This window comes from Nelumbo lutea, chromosome 8 (assembly GCF_056320005.1).
Source record: "Nelumbo lutea isolate HS-2025 chromosome 8, American lotus-T2T, whole genome shotgun sequence".
NCBI classification, from domain to species: Eukaryota; Viridiplantae; Streptophyta; class Magnoliopsida; order Proteales; family Nelumbonaceae; genus Nelumbo; species Nelumbo lutea.
This window is the reverse complement of record NC_142691.1, coordinates 54,999,815-55,018,165: the sequence shown is the minus strand read 5'-3', so window position 1 is coordinate 55,018,165 and position 18,351 is coordinate 54,999,815. Positions and strand designations below refer to the sequence as shown.

General features: G+C 39.0%; 1 protein-coding gene across 2 annotated transcripts; it reads right to left on the bottom strand.

Moving 5' to 3' along the window:
* Window positions 1-1,286: 1,286 nt before the first annotated feature.
* LOC148844250 (auxin response factor 19-like) lies at window positions 1,287-9,767 on the bottom strand. 2 transcript variants are annotated; one of them, XM_088958197.1, is made up of 15 exons: window positions 8,902-9,764; window positions 8,630-8,742; window positions 7,744-7,782; window positions 7,257-7,355; window positions 7,073-7,129; window positions 6,746-6,901; window positions 6,570-6,654; window positions 6,343-6,433; window positions 5,959-6,123; window positions 5,526-5,648; window positions 5,347-5,422; window positions 5,101-5,239; window positions 2,687-4,662; window positions 2,393-2,583; window positions 1,287-2,064 (listed from the first exon to the last, which is right to left on the bottom strand). In XM_088958197.1, exons 1-15 carry the CDS (start codon window positions 8,954-8,956, stop codon window positions 1,869-1,871), a joined length of 3,561 nt encoding a protein of 1,186 aa, XP_088814323.1. In that variant the 5' UTR covers window positions 8,957-9,764; the 3' UTR covers window positions 1,287-1,868. The 2 variants fall into 2 exon arrangements, with proteins under 2 accessions (XP_088814323.1, XP_088814324.1); XM_088958198.1 differs by lacking the exon at window positions 7,744-7,782 and having other exon boundaries at window positions 8,902-9,767.
* Between the last annotated feature and the right edge of the window lie 8,584 nt (window positions 9,768-18,351).

The window sequence follows — 18,351 nt, the reverse complement described above, 5'->3', positions numbered from 1 at the left end:
TAGTTTGGAAGGAGTAAAAATACAAATATGTAGAGTGCAAAATCATATATTTTGTATCTATTTGTAGTTTTGTAATGTACATATTTGTATTTGTACTCCTTCCAAACTGGGTCTAAGGTTGTGTTTGGTTGTAATATGAATTTATTTGCACTGATGCAAGATCTAAAATATCGATACGTATCTGACCGTATCTGGGGCTTCCTGACACACCCAAGGAGTGTTTTGGGATTTCAACCGGTTCAAGAGGCAGACAAGCAGCCCCTCTGAACCGGTTTTGAAAACAAAAACTACAAAAATTAAAAAAAAAAAAAAGCTACCGGGTACTACCTGATACGCCTCTACCGATGTATCAAGCATATCGATATTTTGAACCTTGCACTGATGCAAAACTATGGTAATACAAATGATTTTGGTACAAATTATAATTTATTTTATTTTAAAATTTACCTTATTTTGTTAGATTGCAGTACAAATGAAGTAAAGCAAAAGACTTAAACAAAATAAAGTAAAAAAGTAAAACCCAAAATAAAATTAAACCAAAACTTGTATTCTTTTCATTTGCACTTACGTATTTGTACTAATACATATAAAATTGCACTGCAACTAAACAGACTAAAGGGAAATTTGCCACCTGAAATGTGTTTGTTTATTGCTACATCCGCTAAAAAACATAAAATGAGACAAAATAGATTATTTTCCTTTCCCTTTTCCCAACTCGTTTTCTGTGGTCCTTGACTTCTATCAGTTAAAGTAAATTTTACTTGAATTCTGCAAACAAATATATAATATTTTGGTCAAGGCCTTTGGTTTTTTTTTTTTTTTTGTGGAAGAGAGTGGACACACGTGAAAAATTCATGGAAAAGCGAAACCTTTTTTGTAACCCTTAATCAAACAAGCATTGTTGAGAAGAAAGGTTAGGCATTCTGTAATCAGACTTGGACAAATTTGAAGCCAAGTGAGTAAAATAATAATAAGCAGCTAACGTCTAGCCTGATTGGACAGTCATCACCTATGTCCACCGTCCGCTCAATAAAACAAGTAAAATTCTATTCGATGTCACACCATGTTGATAACTGTCGATGCAAATCCAAAATGGCCGTCAAAAGTAAAGACATATCTCTCTAGTCGTTCTCCTGTAGAGTTCCTAGATCAAATCAAGTCTCGTTCTCTTGCCGAGGTACACTACAGTAATTCGTGGGAGATTTTCAAAACATTCCAAATGAACATAAATTCAGCTCGTTTGATTTGATCGCAGCATTTTAAGGCATAAAATTTGACAAGGCCAATTTGTGAAATATGCAAGGAAAGCCCAGTCCATTGCTCTGAATTCTGGAAAGGCTTGCTGTGACAATACTCAAGCTACAATACTGATGTAATTTACAGAAGCATTTTTCTGCAGGAGAGGAAAAATAGAACTCTACACATTTATACATTTTGAAACCAAGCAGTACAAATTTCTAGCTTCTGTGCTTTCTGCAATGTAGCATCATTATATCGTATGCCCGTTGTGGTACTTACTTTGTTCTTCCCCAAACACGAAGCAGAATCTACATAAGAAAACCTGGGCCAATTGAAGTTGTTGATCAATCAAATGGCCTTTTTCCTACTTAAGCTGCCCTCACCACAGTTTATCTTCAATACAGATTCAAAATTTAGACATGCGCCTCATGAACCAGTGGATGGTGGTTATATCCTCATTCCAGATATACTTTCTTGCACCTTCTGCCAGCTGGAACCAAACTGGTTTGAGGCAGCAAAACTCAACCATGAGAGCCCAATCAAACACAAACTCACTGGCTGATTAATATGGATCTAGAATGGATAGTTCTTATTGTTACGAGTGCCAATCAGGTTCCACAGCCGAATATTCAGTGATCATATGACCCAGCCGAAGGATTCCCAGAGTTCTGATCACAATGACCATTTCTCCATGCATTCCCACCATCAGAGCTGCTGCAGGCCTGATTAGGAAGCACACCCGTCCCGAGATCTCCATCCAAGCTCATTTGCTGGACTTCTTGGGGGGACAGTATCTTGATGTATCTTACACAGTTCACAAACTCCCTGCAAAATTAATCAGAATTCACCGATTATCTACTTTTGCCAATTGAGGCTGCACATCTGCTAGATCTCTACAAACCAGAACCTGGAAGGTACAATAACTTTCTGGCAGTGCTAGTATGCTAGAGGACAAGTGATTATGAAGAAATATTCAGAGTTATTGAAGGCCATTTCCCCCAATCCCATCCCAGTCCCTATCGAAGAAAGTATAGAAAAAAAAAAAAAAAAAGAAAAAAGAAAGCCTAATCCAACTTCAGACTCTTTTCATATCAGTTTAGATTCTTTAGTAAAAGATACAGAAATCTGTGGGAAAAGATATATCAGGACTTACTCCCAAGGGTCATCCCCCACTAGTAGGACATCATTTTCATGGTCCACGTAGACAAGCTTCCATCCTATTCTCTGTCGATCCTCAAGCTGCCCCTCTATTCCAAATCTACGTGCTAAATCTTGTTTGAGTTCATCATAGCCTGAATAGCGAGTAATATCAATGGATCTGCCAACAGCCCCCCGCTTGTACACCTTTAATATAAAAGACAATTCAGTCAAATTTTTGGAGTAAAAATAGAATGATAAAAGTAAAATAAAGTTCCACCTGTTGCAAGTTTTAGTTGAAACCACAGACCTTAGTGAACGTCCGCATTCGCTGAAATTGGGGGGGTGGTGGAGCCCATGGACCTCTACCCAAGAATCCATTGTCATTGATGGTAGAATCAAGAGAATTGAATGCTATGTCTGGAACCCCAAATGACTGAGAAACAATTGAAGAGGAAAGTTCTTGCTGGGCCTCCTTTGAATTTCCAAAGTTTGCAAGCATGCTACCTGAAGAGAGATTGTTTGAGAAATCCTTTCCTGACCCAATTCCCTTGGACAGCAAAGGATCAGGAGTCAGGGGTATCCCAAGGGGGCCATCAATGTTAACCCCAAACAGTGTGTTGTTCCTTGGATCAGTTTGAACTTCCCCATCTTGACTTGCATCTCTAAGCAACATGGACTGTGGATTGACAGAAGAATATGGAAAGTTCTGTTGTAAAGCCCCATCATTTTGGGAAAGACAAACCGAGGTTGTTGATGATGTGTCCAAGCAATCCATCTGGGATGCTGCATTTAAGTATGTTTGTGGGGCAACAACCCCTTGAGTCTGACTCTTGGAAATGGGAATTGATGGTTTGACATCAGGCTTCTGTTGCAAATCCCTCACCAAATTTGGGCGAGATGACATGGCTTCCAAGGTGCTGGGACTCAGAAGCGTTACAGCAGACTGAGTAATCTCTTCTGGCAATGCCATGCTACACTGTGGTCTAGTGCTTATAATTGGCTGAGCTACATTGGGGCAGTTGTTTGTGGAAGGAGAGGTGGAACAAGAAGGAAGCTCATCAGTAAGCCCTGATTGTGCCCCTCCAGTGGCAGTCAATACACTGCTGCCTGTAGTTGAAAGCAAATTTATTGTTGGGGCTGGAGGAAGCACAAGTTGCCCAGGCAACTCTGCCAGTGTGACAGGTTGCTGTTGTGGAAGCTTTGGCTGCGTCTGGTGCTGCTGTACTGGATTAGAGAACCGAATACCAGGCTGTGTATGATTCTTTGCCATCTGCTGAGGAAATGAGTTAGGGTTGGAGTTTGGTAAATTTTGAGGCACTTCCAAGACCTGCTTTTGCTGCTCGTGGAGTTGAGTCAGTTGAGGTGGTTGCGGTTGTGTGGACTGCTGTAACAAAAGAGATTGCTGTTGCTGCTGAAGCTTCTGCAGCAGTTGCAATTGAATCTGCTGTTCTGACATCTGTAATTGTTGATTCACTTGATAAGGAAGCTGAACTGGCATACGATTTGGTTGTGGGATTTGAGCAGTAACTTGTTGCAGCTGCTGTTGATGTTGCTGTTGCTGTTGCTGCTGCTGCTGCTGCTGCTGTTGTTGTTGTTGTTGTTGTTGTTGTTGTGGTTGCTGTTGTTGCTGCTGCTGCTGCTGTTGTTGTAGTTGCTGATGTTGCTGCTGTTGCTGTTGTTGTATCTGTAGTTGCTGCAGCTGCGGTGGCTGTGGCTGTGTCTGTTGTGGGATCTGAGGGAGGTTGGTGGAAATTTGGTGGCTCTGGATGAGTGTTTTCTGTTGATGAACATGGGGGGATTGCACCAAAACCTGAGGCTGTAATAACTGGGCCTGGGTTTGATTTGATTGAACTGTTTGATTAATTAGATTTGACCTTGATTGCTGACTTATGTCATCCAGCTGCTGGGGTCGCATGACAGAGCCCAATTGATTCAGTGTCGTTGGAAGCTTTGCCAGCTGATCAAGCTGTTGTACTTGCTGAAGTGGCCTCTGTGTATTGAAGTTGAGGTTATTTTGCTGCATTATTTGTGACCCTGGCAAACCCAACTGGCGGGAAATATCTGCAGCAGCTAGGTTCTGCATAACTGGTCCAGCCAGAGAGCGCATGTAATCAGGTTGCATGGTTGAATTGCCAAGAGAACTATGCTGCATGTTCATCCACTGGACCAAACTCAGGCCAGGTAATACAGCATTCTGAGTCTGAGGATCCTTTATGCAGATATCATCACCAAGCCAAGGCATTGTCCTCTTGAAAATATTATCTAGATCAGAAGAGTCATCATCTGCAAATCCATCATAAAGATGGAGGATCAGGCATCCACTAAAAGGAACAGACCCATGAGAAGAAGACTATAATATTACAGGGTAACCTGCTTCCGTTCAGCAGTTTGATATCAGAAAGGAAAAAGGAAAATAGTAACAAGGCATGAGAATATGGTTTTAGCATGCCTATCTTGCACCCAGCACCTCTGAGTAGGTTAGACTCCATTCAACAAGTTCCATCATAGAGGCCATGAAGGTTAAAATTTAACCTAGGGCATTTTTTTCGGGGCCACAATTGAAGCTGTTGATTGCCTCAGTGCAGGGCTTGGGAGAAAGTTCTCTTTTTTCCCTTTTTTTTCATTTCAAGAAAGAAAGTTGATGCCTAAATTCATAAAAAGGAAAAGAATTACCATAACTATTGCATTCATTAGTCATGTGAAAAAAGGCAAACAACAAACCTGGCATTCCTGGTTGCCTCGGGCGCTTTGATCTGAAGAAAGGTGGGGGACAAATGAAAAAGGGAGCTGCCACTGGTTCTATCTCCCATATTGAGACCCTATTACGCCTTTCCCCAGCTGTGGACTCATCCCAGCCAACCTATTGATAAAGAAAAGATGATAATATCCATGTTATAAAGATGATAAATGTAATATAGTAGCATTGATTATAATAATTAGATTCCACATTTAGGGAAATTTTTATACCTGAAGGTTGCGCCATTGTGAGTTTTTCCACCTTATAGGATCTAGATCACTAATGCCTGTGATTGTACCCATATACCTGCAAAATAAATACTCAGAACCCATGTCGTGTGGAAGTACTTCAAGTTTTGAATAGACCACAGTAATTTCAGTACTGAGAGGATAAAGTCACATATAACAACCTTCTCGTCCCTGACTCTTCAGTTTCAAACATCATACGGAACCGCATGCCAAGGGATATTTGGTTACCATATACCGCCTTGTAATACTTGGCTAAAGGGATAACAAATTCTGATGGACTAGCCCTGCATCAACAAGGGTTGTTTCAGAAAGACTACCCAGTGTTCATAATTTAAGTTTAGAGCCAGATGAAATTAAATTAATCAAACCTACTTCACTTCAGAACTCATGAAGACCCTCACAGAAAGGCAAAGATAGATAAGAGAGATTAAAATTAATAATGAAGACTTAAAAAGCCATTACCCAATATTGGTCCCAGACTGCCAGCTATCTGGGGTCTTCGGAGGGGTATAGGTCTTAACTTTAACATTTTTTTTGCACAAGGTACTTAACAAAATTAATAACGAAGACTAAAATAAACAAAAAAACAAATACCTTGGATTATAGAACACAGTAAAGGGGCTGTGGTTGGCGGCTGCATGAGCTGCTGCAGCAAGGATGCCAATATGCATGCTATCACTTGATAAAACCGATGATGATATATTTGTTGGTTGCCTGTTGGCTCGTCTGATACCCAAGAGAAGCTGCTGTTTTTCATCTCTGTTCACAATCATGAGAAAAAGGCTCATCAAAATTAGCTGGCCCTTAAAAAGTGAGGTATTGAACTGGAAAGACACGGTTACTGGAATTAGCAAAGCTACTTCTGACTAAAAAACAAAAACAAGGACAAAAAAGTGTCACCAATTTAAAAACTAAACAGATAAACATACATATGACAGGCACTTGTGCATTTTTCATTGATTGAGATGGCATAATTACCTAATGAATAAGACAGAATCCCCAGCAAAAAGCCTCTTTCCACTGACAAATAGGCTCCAACCTGTTGTGAGTAAGTGCCTTTTGGGTTGGCCTGAATAATGAACATAAACAGGATTTGTCATACAGAATTTTAGACAAAACAAATACAAGTTCCATGCAAACATACAAACTGAATTGACACCGTGAGTTGCCAAAACAAAAATTTTCATGGATTCAAAGCAGCTTACCTCGATATATATGGCGGAAGGTCCATACATTGTCATGCAAATCTCTGGCCACCAGCTCTTGAGCAGGTGGTTGCTGTGAGTAATCCTATATACAGAAGAACAAAAGAAAAGACTTAACTGCCAAAGAAAACCATAAACCTGAGGCAGTAAATACGATAGTTGTAGAAAATGCCTACAAGAGGAGGGAATATTTTCTCTGCTGCACGACGGGGCACAGAGAATCCACCATGTGTACTTGTGTCACTTGCAGTCAATGTTTTGCAGAAGAACTCTGTCTGAGGCCTAGTTGATTTTAGTGCAAGATCTGACTGCAGTAATGCTTCCTTGTCATACTGCACAAGTAGATGGATTCGGACAAAAACACAACTTCAGACGAGAACTTTAATTAGAATGTGAGGCCTACACTACATATAATAATGTCTTTGAAAATGTCAGAGCGAGGATCAAATCAGGAAAAAAAAACTTTTTTTTTGATAAATCAGGAAAAAAAAAATTATCCTTACTGTAGAAACTGGCTGGAGTGTCATCTGAGCATAAACTTCATCCGTTTCTGCATCCGCCTTTAAAATCAAACAGAAAAAGAAGATGCAATTGTTATTAAATGTGTTTAAAATTGTATAGCCATCAATTGACTAGAGAAAAGATGATTGTAAGAAAGAAATGAGGGGGAAATGGTCAAATCCCTACATGCAATGTAACATTGTGTAGGAGACAAATTAGCTTCGATGGAAGATTTGGGTAATTTGGGATGTGGGCGTCTATATCCTTCTGCATGGATGCCGCAACCTGAGAAAACAGCAAAAAAATACCCTTCCCATGAAATACCAGTGAAATGATGCTAAAAAAGTAAAACACTATTTGTTTTTATTTTTCCATCTGTAAAACTTCGGTTTGATTTCTACCCCTATACAGCCAAAGTTTTTTCCCACCTCTTTTACATTGAAGAAAATTCAGCCTTAACAAAAATTCGATAAAGAATTTATTTTGAACGATAGTGACACCGGTGTATCTGGAAAACCACAAGAAATTTATTTCATTTTTCCATTGGGCACCTTAATTTCATCAGACTTAAAGTTCTATCTTCATATATTTCAGGGACCGAAAAAACAAATTTTTTCCTCCTTTTAATTCAACCAGTATGAAAATAGAAACAAATAGTAGAGATAATTTCTACCTGTTTTTCCTTAATCTCAGAAACAAGTAGGATAATAAGCTGCATATGAGCAATGATTATTATAATTTCAAACAGGGCATGTAAGGTAAAAATCCATTATCTAAAAAGCTAAAGTTTTCAACTGTACAATATCTGGAAAGGAAATGTTTTTCATACAAATTCAAACCATTAACAATTTATAAATAGTGACATTTTTTCCATATGATAACAGGGGAAAAACCAAAAGACGCTCTCCGACAACCCTAGTTAGACCTCATTTTTTCAGGGTAACCACATCTATGAGAGAGCCTTTAACATTTAGGAAAAAGATGAACCGATGAATCATGGTATTATCACTTCCCCAGTAAGATAATAAACTGGACACAGCAGTTGAAATAGAAGAAATCATGGAAAACATTTATTAAAAGAGAAGAAAAATTATGGACCGACATAATATCATTAGAAATGTCAAAAAGAAGGGAAGGATGGAAAACAAAAAAGATTGTGGACGGAAAGGGGGGATCATATGGATATTCGCAAAGGACAAATAGATACTTCAAATATTTCTGCAATTTTCCATGGGATAAAAAGTTAACCAGCAACACCACTGTAGTGCACATTAGCAAAATCCAAAGGCACTTGCCTTCCAAATTTCCAATTATTTTGTAGTTTGTGTACTTTTCTGAATTCTACAGAAAGAGATGTTTACAAGCCTCAACAGCAGTTGAGGTTTTCGGCACCAAACCAAAAGCACAGAGCAGCAAATTCCAAACACATTTATTACTTTTCCCAGTTTTTGTTTCACAACATTGTTCACGATAGTGTACTTGTTCCATCCCATTTTAGACTTTAGAGAGGAGGTTAACAGACAACACAACGGCGCACGGTAGCAGAAGCCCCAACGCACCTGTTCGCTGTGACCTTGTGGAAAGTAGACGACGTAGCTCCCGACCGGCGGCAACGTGACCAGAGGTCCGGCGCACGCGTGCCATAGCTCAGAGTTGATGCTCTTTCTCTCTCCTGCAATGACACGTGCCACCACTTCATTGGCACTGGAATTCTTGGAAGAAAATAGCTACTTTTTGTCTCGAAAATGTCGGAAATAGAGACCGCGAAATATAAACAAGAATTTCAGGGGGAAATTGCAAAATTAAAAAAAAAATGTTATAAAATAATAACCTTCGCAGGCATTAGCCGTCGCCGTCGCCGCTGCACCGTTTGCCGGCACCTTCATTTTACTGCTTCCGGCAACTTCTCCCACACGCTTCGCCGGAAATTATGGAAAGAAAAAAAAAAAGGCTTCAACTCGTCATTTCACCCCCCGGAAACGGTTTTCGATTTCATCCAGATTAGGCGCCGGAGTTGCTCTTATTCAAAAGAAACGACCGAGAGTCCAAACTCGAAATAACTCAAAATGGCTTTTCTCAGCTGACACGGAATCCGAATACAAAGACAGATACAAAAAAAAAATATATGAGAAAAATCCAAAGATGAAGACCTTCCAGGTTCCTCAGCTCAGCTCCCTTCGAATCAATAACAAGCGTCAACAGATGTCCGGTCAAACACAACAAAAGGCTCAGGTTACAACAAAAAGCAAGAATCAATATCTCCACCGAATAAATGAAAGCAGAAGAATCAGATAGAGATGGACGCAAAAGAAAAAAAGTTCTCTGTTCTCTCAGAAGCTGAAGAACAAGAAGATCAGCAACTACGATGTGTAGTTTTTCCGGCGTGACCGCCGGATAAGCGGAAGAAGAAAGGGAGAAGGAAGAAAGTGGTGGTGGACAACGAGAGGCGGAGAGGGTGGCGAGAATCGCCGGAAAAGTCGCCGACAAGGGAAAGACCGGAGAAGCTTAAAAAAAGGAGGGCTTGCTAAGTTCTTCGCAGACCAAATGCCTCAGCTCTGCCCCCTGACTCGCCCTACATCACACAGACAATCCCCCTTTTTTTCACCCCTATTCAGACAACCACGCTCAACACTACTCTCTACATACTATACTACTCATCAACCTCCTCTCTCTCTCTCTCTCTCTCTCTCTCTCTCACGTCTTTGGTCCAACTTTCCAAATTAAAGAAGCCTGGTAATTGTAATTCCATTAACCACACACGGTTAATCTTCAGAATTTACTTCCCCCTACATTCCCAATTTACCCCTCTCTACTAAATGGTCCCCAGAAAAGGGATAAAGCCTGTTGACCATTGTTTGACCAACTGTCCTCATCCTCAACTCCAGTTACCTTTTGAGTTTTGAGTCTTGAGAGTTGAGACCCTCCAAACGCTTCCAACCATTTTGGTTTTCTGGGTCTTCCTTCTATCATTCCAACCCTCACCGAGGCAGTGGGCTTTTGAAGGAAGCTTAACCCCCAACTGGGTCTTGATTTTCGAATTTCGATCTCTATTTGGTTAGTTAATTCATGTATTCAGGATTTTTTTAAAGAATCTGAATATAAATTAATTATTCATTTACGCCTTTATTAATTATACTGATGAGACTGCCATAAACAAGTAGGTTTCATATTTGATATACCCAGATCAGAAGTCAATGCTATTAATATTCTTGGGATCAAAATGGATCAAGTTTATATGGTTTTCAGATACTATATATCATAAATAAAATACCATTTATCTGTTGCATTTTGGGTTGATTAATAAAATTTCGGTGATATATTAGAAATGTTTTTAAAAATATTTTTATTCAATTAACTAAAATGTCAGTTTTGATATTTCTCATCCACACTCATTTTTTTAGTTCAAATGGCATTCATGTATGATGTGGCAACACATATTTCGCACAAATTCAAAATTGTATTTAGTCAATCCAAAATAAAAATGGCAATGCAATGTCATTATACCAAATACCCATTTACAAAATAAAATATGTCGTCTTTTAATATTGTTAATAAATTTTATTTTTTAGCTATATTTTTCGTTCTTGTTGATAATTTTTTTGAGAAAAAAATCAAGTATCAATATTTCAATGAAGTACACTCTTTTTAATTTGTCTCAACATAAAACCATCCATCATCCGGTAAAGAAAGTGATCACCAATATGTCCTGTTCATTTGAGAAAAATTAGAAATGAGGAAATAGAATGTTGAGGAATTATCAACCACAAATGTGGAAAATCCAATCATATAGTATTTTGGGTAGGGGTGTAAACGGATCGAAATCGAATCAGATCAGGCAATATCCAAATTCGAATCTGATTAGAAAATCTGATATCTGAATTTGATTCGATTTTCAACGTATCCAAATTCGAATTCAATTAAATATTCAAATATTCGATTCGATTCAAATTTAATTTATTAATTATTTTAGATAATTAATAAATATTTTAATTATTCGATTAACTATTTGATAAGAATGGAATATCCAAATTCAACCGATTATATTTTTGAATTATCCAAATTCAATTAGAAATCGAATTTTCGAATACCGTGGAAAAAAAAAACAGAGAGAATAAAGACTCCAAGTGTAGGACTCGTAGGGCATTATTAGATTCCCGGACAATAGATGTCTCATGAAAAAAAAACGATTGAGACACATCACAGAAAATAAGCCTCCTTTAGAGTATTGCCTCCACAAAATTCAACATTGGTCAGAGACTGCACCCAAGGACTTCTCCATTGCTCCTTCGTTCAAAAAAGAAACAATCAAAAAAGTAACTTTATTAAAATTGGCCAAATAACACCAATATTGTTCAATTTATTATTGGAATTTGAATTTTCCTCATACCAAATTACCAAATACAAAATAAATAAACAAAAATAAAATATCAGGTTAATTTTGTAATTTCCTCGAAGCCGTAGGGCTAATTTTGTAATCTAAAAGCTTAAATAAAGAATAACTTAATAAAGAAACTCTTGAAAATCAAATACTAAAGTTACAACTTTACCCTTCAAGTTCTTTACACTATAAAGGTGGTCTGACAAAGAAAGGAGTGCAATTTGGGCCATCATAATTCGCAATAATTTTTATAATTACTGCAAGGACAAAAGCTGCTCTCCTTTTCCACACTTCTCCATCACACACAGACACGCACACTGTAAATAAACGAGGTTCCTTTCCAACACACACACACACGAAATATTGGCCCAAAGTCACAAAACTACCCCAGTTAAAAACCCATCAACCTCCTTTCCGAAATCCAAAAGCCGTTAATTCAGCTCTGTTCTGGGGGTAATTTAGTCAGAACAATTAATCGGGGGGCTCAAAGCAAAGCTCTTTCCTTTTGTTGAGACCGAGAGCCTGGGCGTGCATCACATGCGGGCGTCGTACGGACAAGCGTTCAGTTTGGTTTAAGGTTAAAACCGTAATTAAAAAAATAATTATATTTTAATGCGTCGTAGTGGGTCTAATAATTACGGTCTGACGTGTCATCCCATGTCGGCGGCTGTGGACCCAGCCTCCTGCTCCATGTGATGGTGACAGCACTCGCTCAGTTTTTTAATCATTTTTTTCATTTTTTTAATCATTCTGTACTTTTTACATCCTACCAACATGGTTTCTCTCTCTCTCTGGCCGCTCTCTGCATAATACGCACGAGTGTGGGTCCCACATCCCGTGTTTCCTGGACGTGCGTGCTGGGTCCCCCTGCCTTCACGTACTCCGCGTGTCGACCGACTTGTACAGATCCACCGCTGTGCAAACACCGATTCGAATGCTCAGCCATCGATTTTCCATTCCGCGCGCTTCATTTCAGCTCCGTAGTCCTAGGGTCTTGTCCGTTGATTTCGAGATGTAAATCACAGGGAAAATCCAACGGTATTGATGGCGTAAGAGGACAAGTTTAGGGACGTGGGTCCAGATGTGGACATATGGGATGGGTTTGTAGAAGTAGAACTTATTATTGGAACCTTCATCTCGTATCCGAACGTATTATCAGGAATTACAGATTAGCCAAATTAGTCGGGCTCAGGTGCTTAGGGGCATGTTTGGTCGTAGTCAAAAAATGACATTTAGGCGAGGTAAGACCTTGGACCACCGAGAACGTACTTTACGCTCAAAACAAATAATCACGGAATTATTACTAGAAATCTTGTTCCTCTGGTTAATTGGGTCCCTCTCAACTCTAAAACAAAACGGGTGTCCGGTTAATCCACCGGTGATTAAGCCCATGAAAGCGATGCAACAAACGATTTACAAATAATGCCAGTAAGCAGCAGTTTGTGCAACTCTTATATTCTCCCTTGTATTTACATAGACAGCATAAGACCCTTGAAAGGACAGTGACAAGATTGGAAATGTCTTTTCATGGATCCCACTCCTTGTATGGAGGAGGAAGAAAAACCAAGAGAGTTGCTTAAGCTCTAAACTGGGTTGTTTGTTAATGTTTCAAATATACAAGCGACCCTTCACCAAAGCTTAAAGGGTTCATGGAATGGATTGACAATCCAAATGAGGCCTTAATTGGCGTGTTGTTTTGGACAACTGAATCTTGAAGGAGTGCAAATGGATATGGCTTTGGGTTAGGAAATAGGAATTGAGGATAGGCACAAATCAAGGAGCAAAAGATGAACACCAATTAGGTAGTTCTAGCTGGAATCTTTGCATCCACATTTGTCATCAATCAACACAGAGTTAACACTTTCTGAAGTTGCACATCACGTGGGTTTGCAAAGCTTTAAACCTATCAACCATGCTGCTCTTGTTTGGTAGGCAATACCAATCAACATAATTCAGTATTTAGAATTTCTTCTTTCTCTACATCTTCATAAATATCAGTATTGTCAAATTCAGAACGGGTTGAACAGTTTGACTATTGGAACCCGAAATCTTCAAATCTATAATCAAAATGGTATTAATTTAGGTGGTATTTAGGATGAATTGGATTGAAAAGACAAATCAGAAAATTTGAGGATTCCTCTTTTCAGGAAAATGTCAATTAATCTTGGATGATGTGGCATGTAGCATGGATGGATAGGGGAGATAGTTCTTATAAACACAAAAATCATTATCAAACAAACTCATAGCTGATATCTAAAAATTAATAATTTTTGAGAAATTTTGTCAAAAAGAATAAGCATGGTCCCAAACATCTCCTTGATTGCCCAATTCTTAGAAATGCTGACTTAGTCAAATGTATCACAAAATACACTTAAGATAGCATTTAAAGGTAATTTAGAATGATTTTATATTTTTTATTTGTCTTGAAAGTTAAAAGTGAGTCAAATGATTGAACTATTTAACCTATGACCCAGTGACCATAATGGTTCTACATCCAAGTCGGGTTTGATAACATTGGTTATTGTCATCGTGTTATTAATGTGTTTGACACATCATAAATCATAAGATTATTAGACGTGCAACTTGGACTTGTAGTTGAAATTCTTCAAGTCAAGCAACCCAACTTATGGCCTTATTATACCAGAAGGTGCTTTTATGGAGGCAACTAATCACTCCCTAACAATGTCTTGTGTAGAAAGAATGTTTGCTAAGCTTTCAATGAGAAATCTAGTGATTTGGCGCAAATTCCCAGCCACCAAGGTCAATGCATCACTTTTACCTTGCAAGGGACCTAGATTTAACAACCATGAGCACTTTTGATGCCAACTTTTAGTTAAGTTTGTCGCCTAGAGATCAAAATATTTTTAAGTCCAATGGGTTGGGCACTATTGATGATCAAAATGGTTTCTCCAATGTGGGCCCAATTCTGCGATAGATAAAAGGACCAAGCAAGTTTTCTCGTAAAAGACTTCTAGATTTCTGATATAGGCCTCACACAAACACCCTAATTATGTTTGGTGTAAATTTTAAAAAGCCCAAACATACTATCTTTCAACAAAAAAGAAAGTTCTCTCGTAAATACATACAAAATAATATAAAATATAAGATTTTGCACTCTACATATTTACCTTTATATTCCTTCTAAATTCAGCCTAAAATAGAACAGTAAATGGATAAAATAAGCTAAAATTTTATTAAAGTATTATATATTATTAATAAAATGATAATTAATAAAAAAGTAAACATTTAAACCCTCTTTACTAATAAATACAATATAAATTTGAAGTATACATAATCAAATAAATCGGATTTTATAGGCTCAAATAAGGTAAGATTCATATTTGATCCAATTATGTGGATCAATTTAGGATTGCCTCTAATGAGATCGAATTCGAATTATGGATACTGTTCGCAGACTGCAGCAATACCGTAAAGCTTGTAACTAGCTTCTCAGTGAATGCAACTCAACCAAAGCTCCGGCCCTCCCAAACGGGCCCTAGGTTCGAAGGAACCGAGGGAAGCGTGGATTTTTACCCTGTGGAAAAGAATACTACCCCTACAACCAATAAGACCGGAAGCACGGTGGACGTGCGTGTGAGCGCCCCCGTGTGAGGAGCAGATCCCGTTCCACAACGAATAGCGGTCGAAGAAGTAATGACCACTTAGTGTGAAACACGTGGCGGACTAAACCCAGGTGATGGGTTGAACATGGAAAGTAGTCTCATTTTTCGTCTTTCAAATTCAACCCAAACAGCAGGTAACCAAATCGTTTACCGCCATGCGTCCTGTGCTTTTCGTGGCAACCTGGACAGCCGTTACCTAGTTGTAGGGTTGGCATTTCCCAACGCCAAAGGGAGAGTATCACCGAATATTCCGGCAGTTTTAGCGGGATTGCACTATCCCACGTACGGCGTGGCGCAGCCACAGCCATCAGAAAATTGCCACGTGGGTCCTCTTTCGCGTCAAAAGCAAGACAGATTTGACGCCTCGATGTCACTCGCTGCTTCTGCTGCTGTCCCTGCTTTCTCCCTTCATTTTTCCCTCATTGTCAGATTTGGGGATTAGAGCGTCAATAAATTATTAATTCGAAAAACAAAACCCACACCCACACGAAACCTAACGAACCATAAAAGCCTCTTTATTACCACCGGGGCCGAAGCGCACTTCACACCAACCTCACATGCACATCTCACTGGGAGATGCTCCCAATACACGAGGGGATGTTCCTGTGAGGCTGGTCTGAGGTGCAATCTATAAGGAGCATATCCCAATTCATTACGACCACCACTTTTCATCTAAAGCCTAAACCCGTTTGCCTTTGCTGCTCTAAGTAATCTCAACCATCCGATCCATCGATCGTCAGCGCCAACCGTCCTAAAGCATGTAACGTGACACGTGTAACTACTAACTAACTACTGAAAATTTTCGGGTCGGTTTTAAACCAAAATCCGGCCCGACTAGCTCAAAAAGGTTGAAATTAGTTACTTCGAAATACTAGCCAAACAGGGAAAACCATGTTTCAGCTGCAGCTTGAACGAGACAAGTCAAAACCCTGAAAAACCGGTAGTTCGTGTCGGGTCAAGTCTCAGCTACAAGCAAGTAAAAAGACAATGCATATACTAACATGGCTTTCACGAATCACAACCATTCGAGTCTCAACCGCCGTGGGAGGTGGTTGGCTCGCCGTTGACGGCATTCATGGGTGGCACCAGCTAATGCTGCATCAATCATCACCAAACTGATTAGGGTTGCTCGGGGGTCTCATTAATTACTAGTTAAATACTAATGCTTTGTGAATTATAATTTTGTCTTAGTGATCCAGTTAGGTTCACTAAAAGATCATTACACCTCAAGTTGTTGTGATAAAACCAATTTTGCCACCCCTCGTCCAACTCATTGTTTGCTTTGAATAGTCATCTACCAGATACCAACACGTGGGGGGATCGTACCGACCAAATCATCGAACAAAATCGAAGAATTATCATAATATAAATCTCTTTGTATTCCTTGCAATCAAGCCAAACACTTCATTAGTTGCAACAAACATTATGATTTTCAGTCATTCAGCTCCTTTCTTTCTTTCTTCTTCTTCTTCTTTTCTTATTGTTACTATCATTATAATTCCAACTAATTATAGAGGATGAGAGAAATTTGGATAATATCTTTAGTCAAATTGATCCGGGTTTTCTTTCCCTTGTTTGCTGGAGGCAAATGGCCCTCCTGACCCAATTTACGGATACGTTTCAGAATCTCATGCTGTTGCCACGTGAGCAAGTCTTATTTTCACAACTAGAATATAATTTAATCTATTAAAAATTTGGCTTCTTCTGACAAGAACATGTGGGTTAGTTTCAACAGGTCATAAAAACAAAAAATTACTATTATAATGGAGACCCATTGGACCCCAAAAGGAAAAAGCTTGGAGAATATACCATCATAATAAGAGTAATAAAGGCATTTTAAATAAATTATAATAAACATGATAAAAATTAAAAAAAAAAAAAAAAAGTAGTACAATAATATCCCTTCAATTGTCAACACCCCATATAGAGGGTTGGAAGGAAAGAAGAGGAAGTGTTCTCACTTGTATCATTGATTTCAAGGTGATATGCTCCCCATGTGCATTTCCTGCCCAACCCAAATAAATATTTCATTGATCCAGCACTCCCTGCCCCCATTATTATGAGCAAACAAGTTACTTTGCTCTTTTTAGTATTTTTTTTCTATTTGCATGTATGTAAGTGGGACTAAATTAGGGCTAATTAGCTTCTCTTGTTTAGACATTTGTTGCAGTTGGAGCTTATACAATATGTTGGTGGGTCAGATATCTGTCAAACTTCACTGCCCACATATCATCTCATTACTGAAACCCATTTGCTAGGGCTAAAAAAAGCTCAACCAACCATGTCTACCACAGAGTAATAGTAAGGAGGGAAGTTCTATTCTATCTTGCCCAGTCATGGCAAGATGCAGAGGGTCCTATATTTGATATTTTCTTCTTCTTTCTCTTGAAAGTTTTGGCAACAATATGGGCCTGCCATTTCTATAGGGACCCCACTTAACAGTTTTGATCATCAATGTGTTGATTACAAGGGACCCAGATAAAATGATCCACCTATAGGCTATACTACCAAATGGGAAGTCATCTCAAGTTCTTGAGCAAGTAGAAGAAGAAGAAAAGTTGAAGGAAAAGAACTTAAGCATCCATCTGATGTGGTGAACAGGCAAAAATAAACAAATCTAATGTGTTAGGTGGATAGGATTAAAAAAACCTGGGAAATCATCATCAGTATGCGTTAATGACACTTGCTTTATGCTAAGAATCTTGAACTTGACCAATAAGAAATACTCTCAAGTCTCAACAAGCCTAAAAACATTTAACATTTCCCAAGTTCAATATTCCATTGCTCCAGGAGACAGCTCTCAAACTTAGTGCCCTAATAGGGAACAGTGTGCTTAAATGTTTCCTCCCATGAAGCCTGCTTTAATCATCTTAATTAGTGAAAATACCCCCTGTGTTTAGAGGAGGTGGACAAATTTAAAAGGGGAATTGAAAGTCCAACTTGGTGAAAACTCTAGGTGAGAATGGTGTTCTAGCAGTAGGACCCCTTCTTAGGAAAATGTCTTAACTACGAGGATGGGTTGGGGGGTCACCATGTCTCCCAAGGAGTGGACTGGGAGTCTTGTCAAGTACAAGCGAATTAGGGTTGTCCACGTGTGTCGATGCAATGTGTCGGCAACTGTCTCGATGTGCTTGATCGGGACCATGGGCGTGGCAACTCTATACTTGACATGTGGGCAGCCCACATAATGATACTAGTTATGACATGGACAAGGGTCCAGCTTGACATGGACGGAAGCTCTCCATGTCAAAAGCTGAGGATGGAAACCCATACATTGACA

Bases quoted from the DNA above. Each gene is read 5' to 3' on its own strand.
- LOC148844250 (XM_088958197.1), bottom strand. From the start codon at position 8,956: ATGAAGGTGCCGGCAAACGGTGCAGCGGCGACGGCGACGGCTAATGCC. The intron at 8,743-8,901 runs GTTATTATTTTA...GTGTCATTGCAG, and splicing joins GACGGCTAATGCCTGCGAAG to GAGAGAGAAAGAGCATCAAC. The intron at 7,356-7,743 runs GTAGAAATTATC...CTGTTTTCTCAG, and splicing joins CTGAGATTAAGGAAAAACAG to GTTGCGGCATCCATGCAGAA.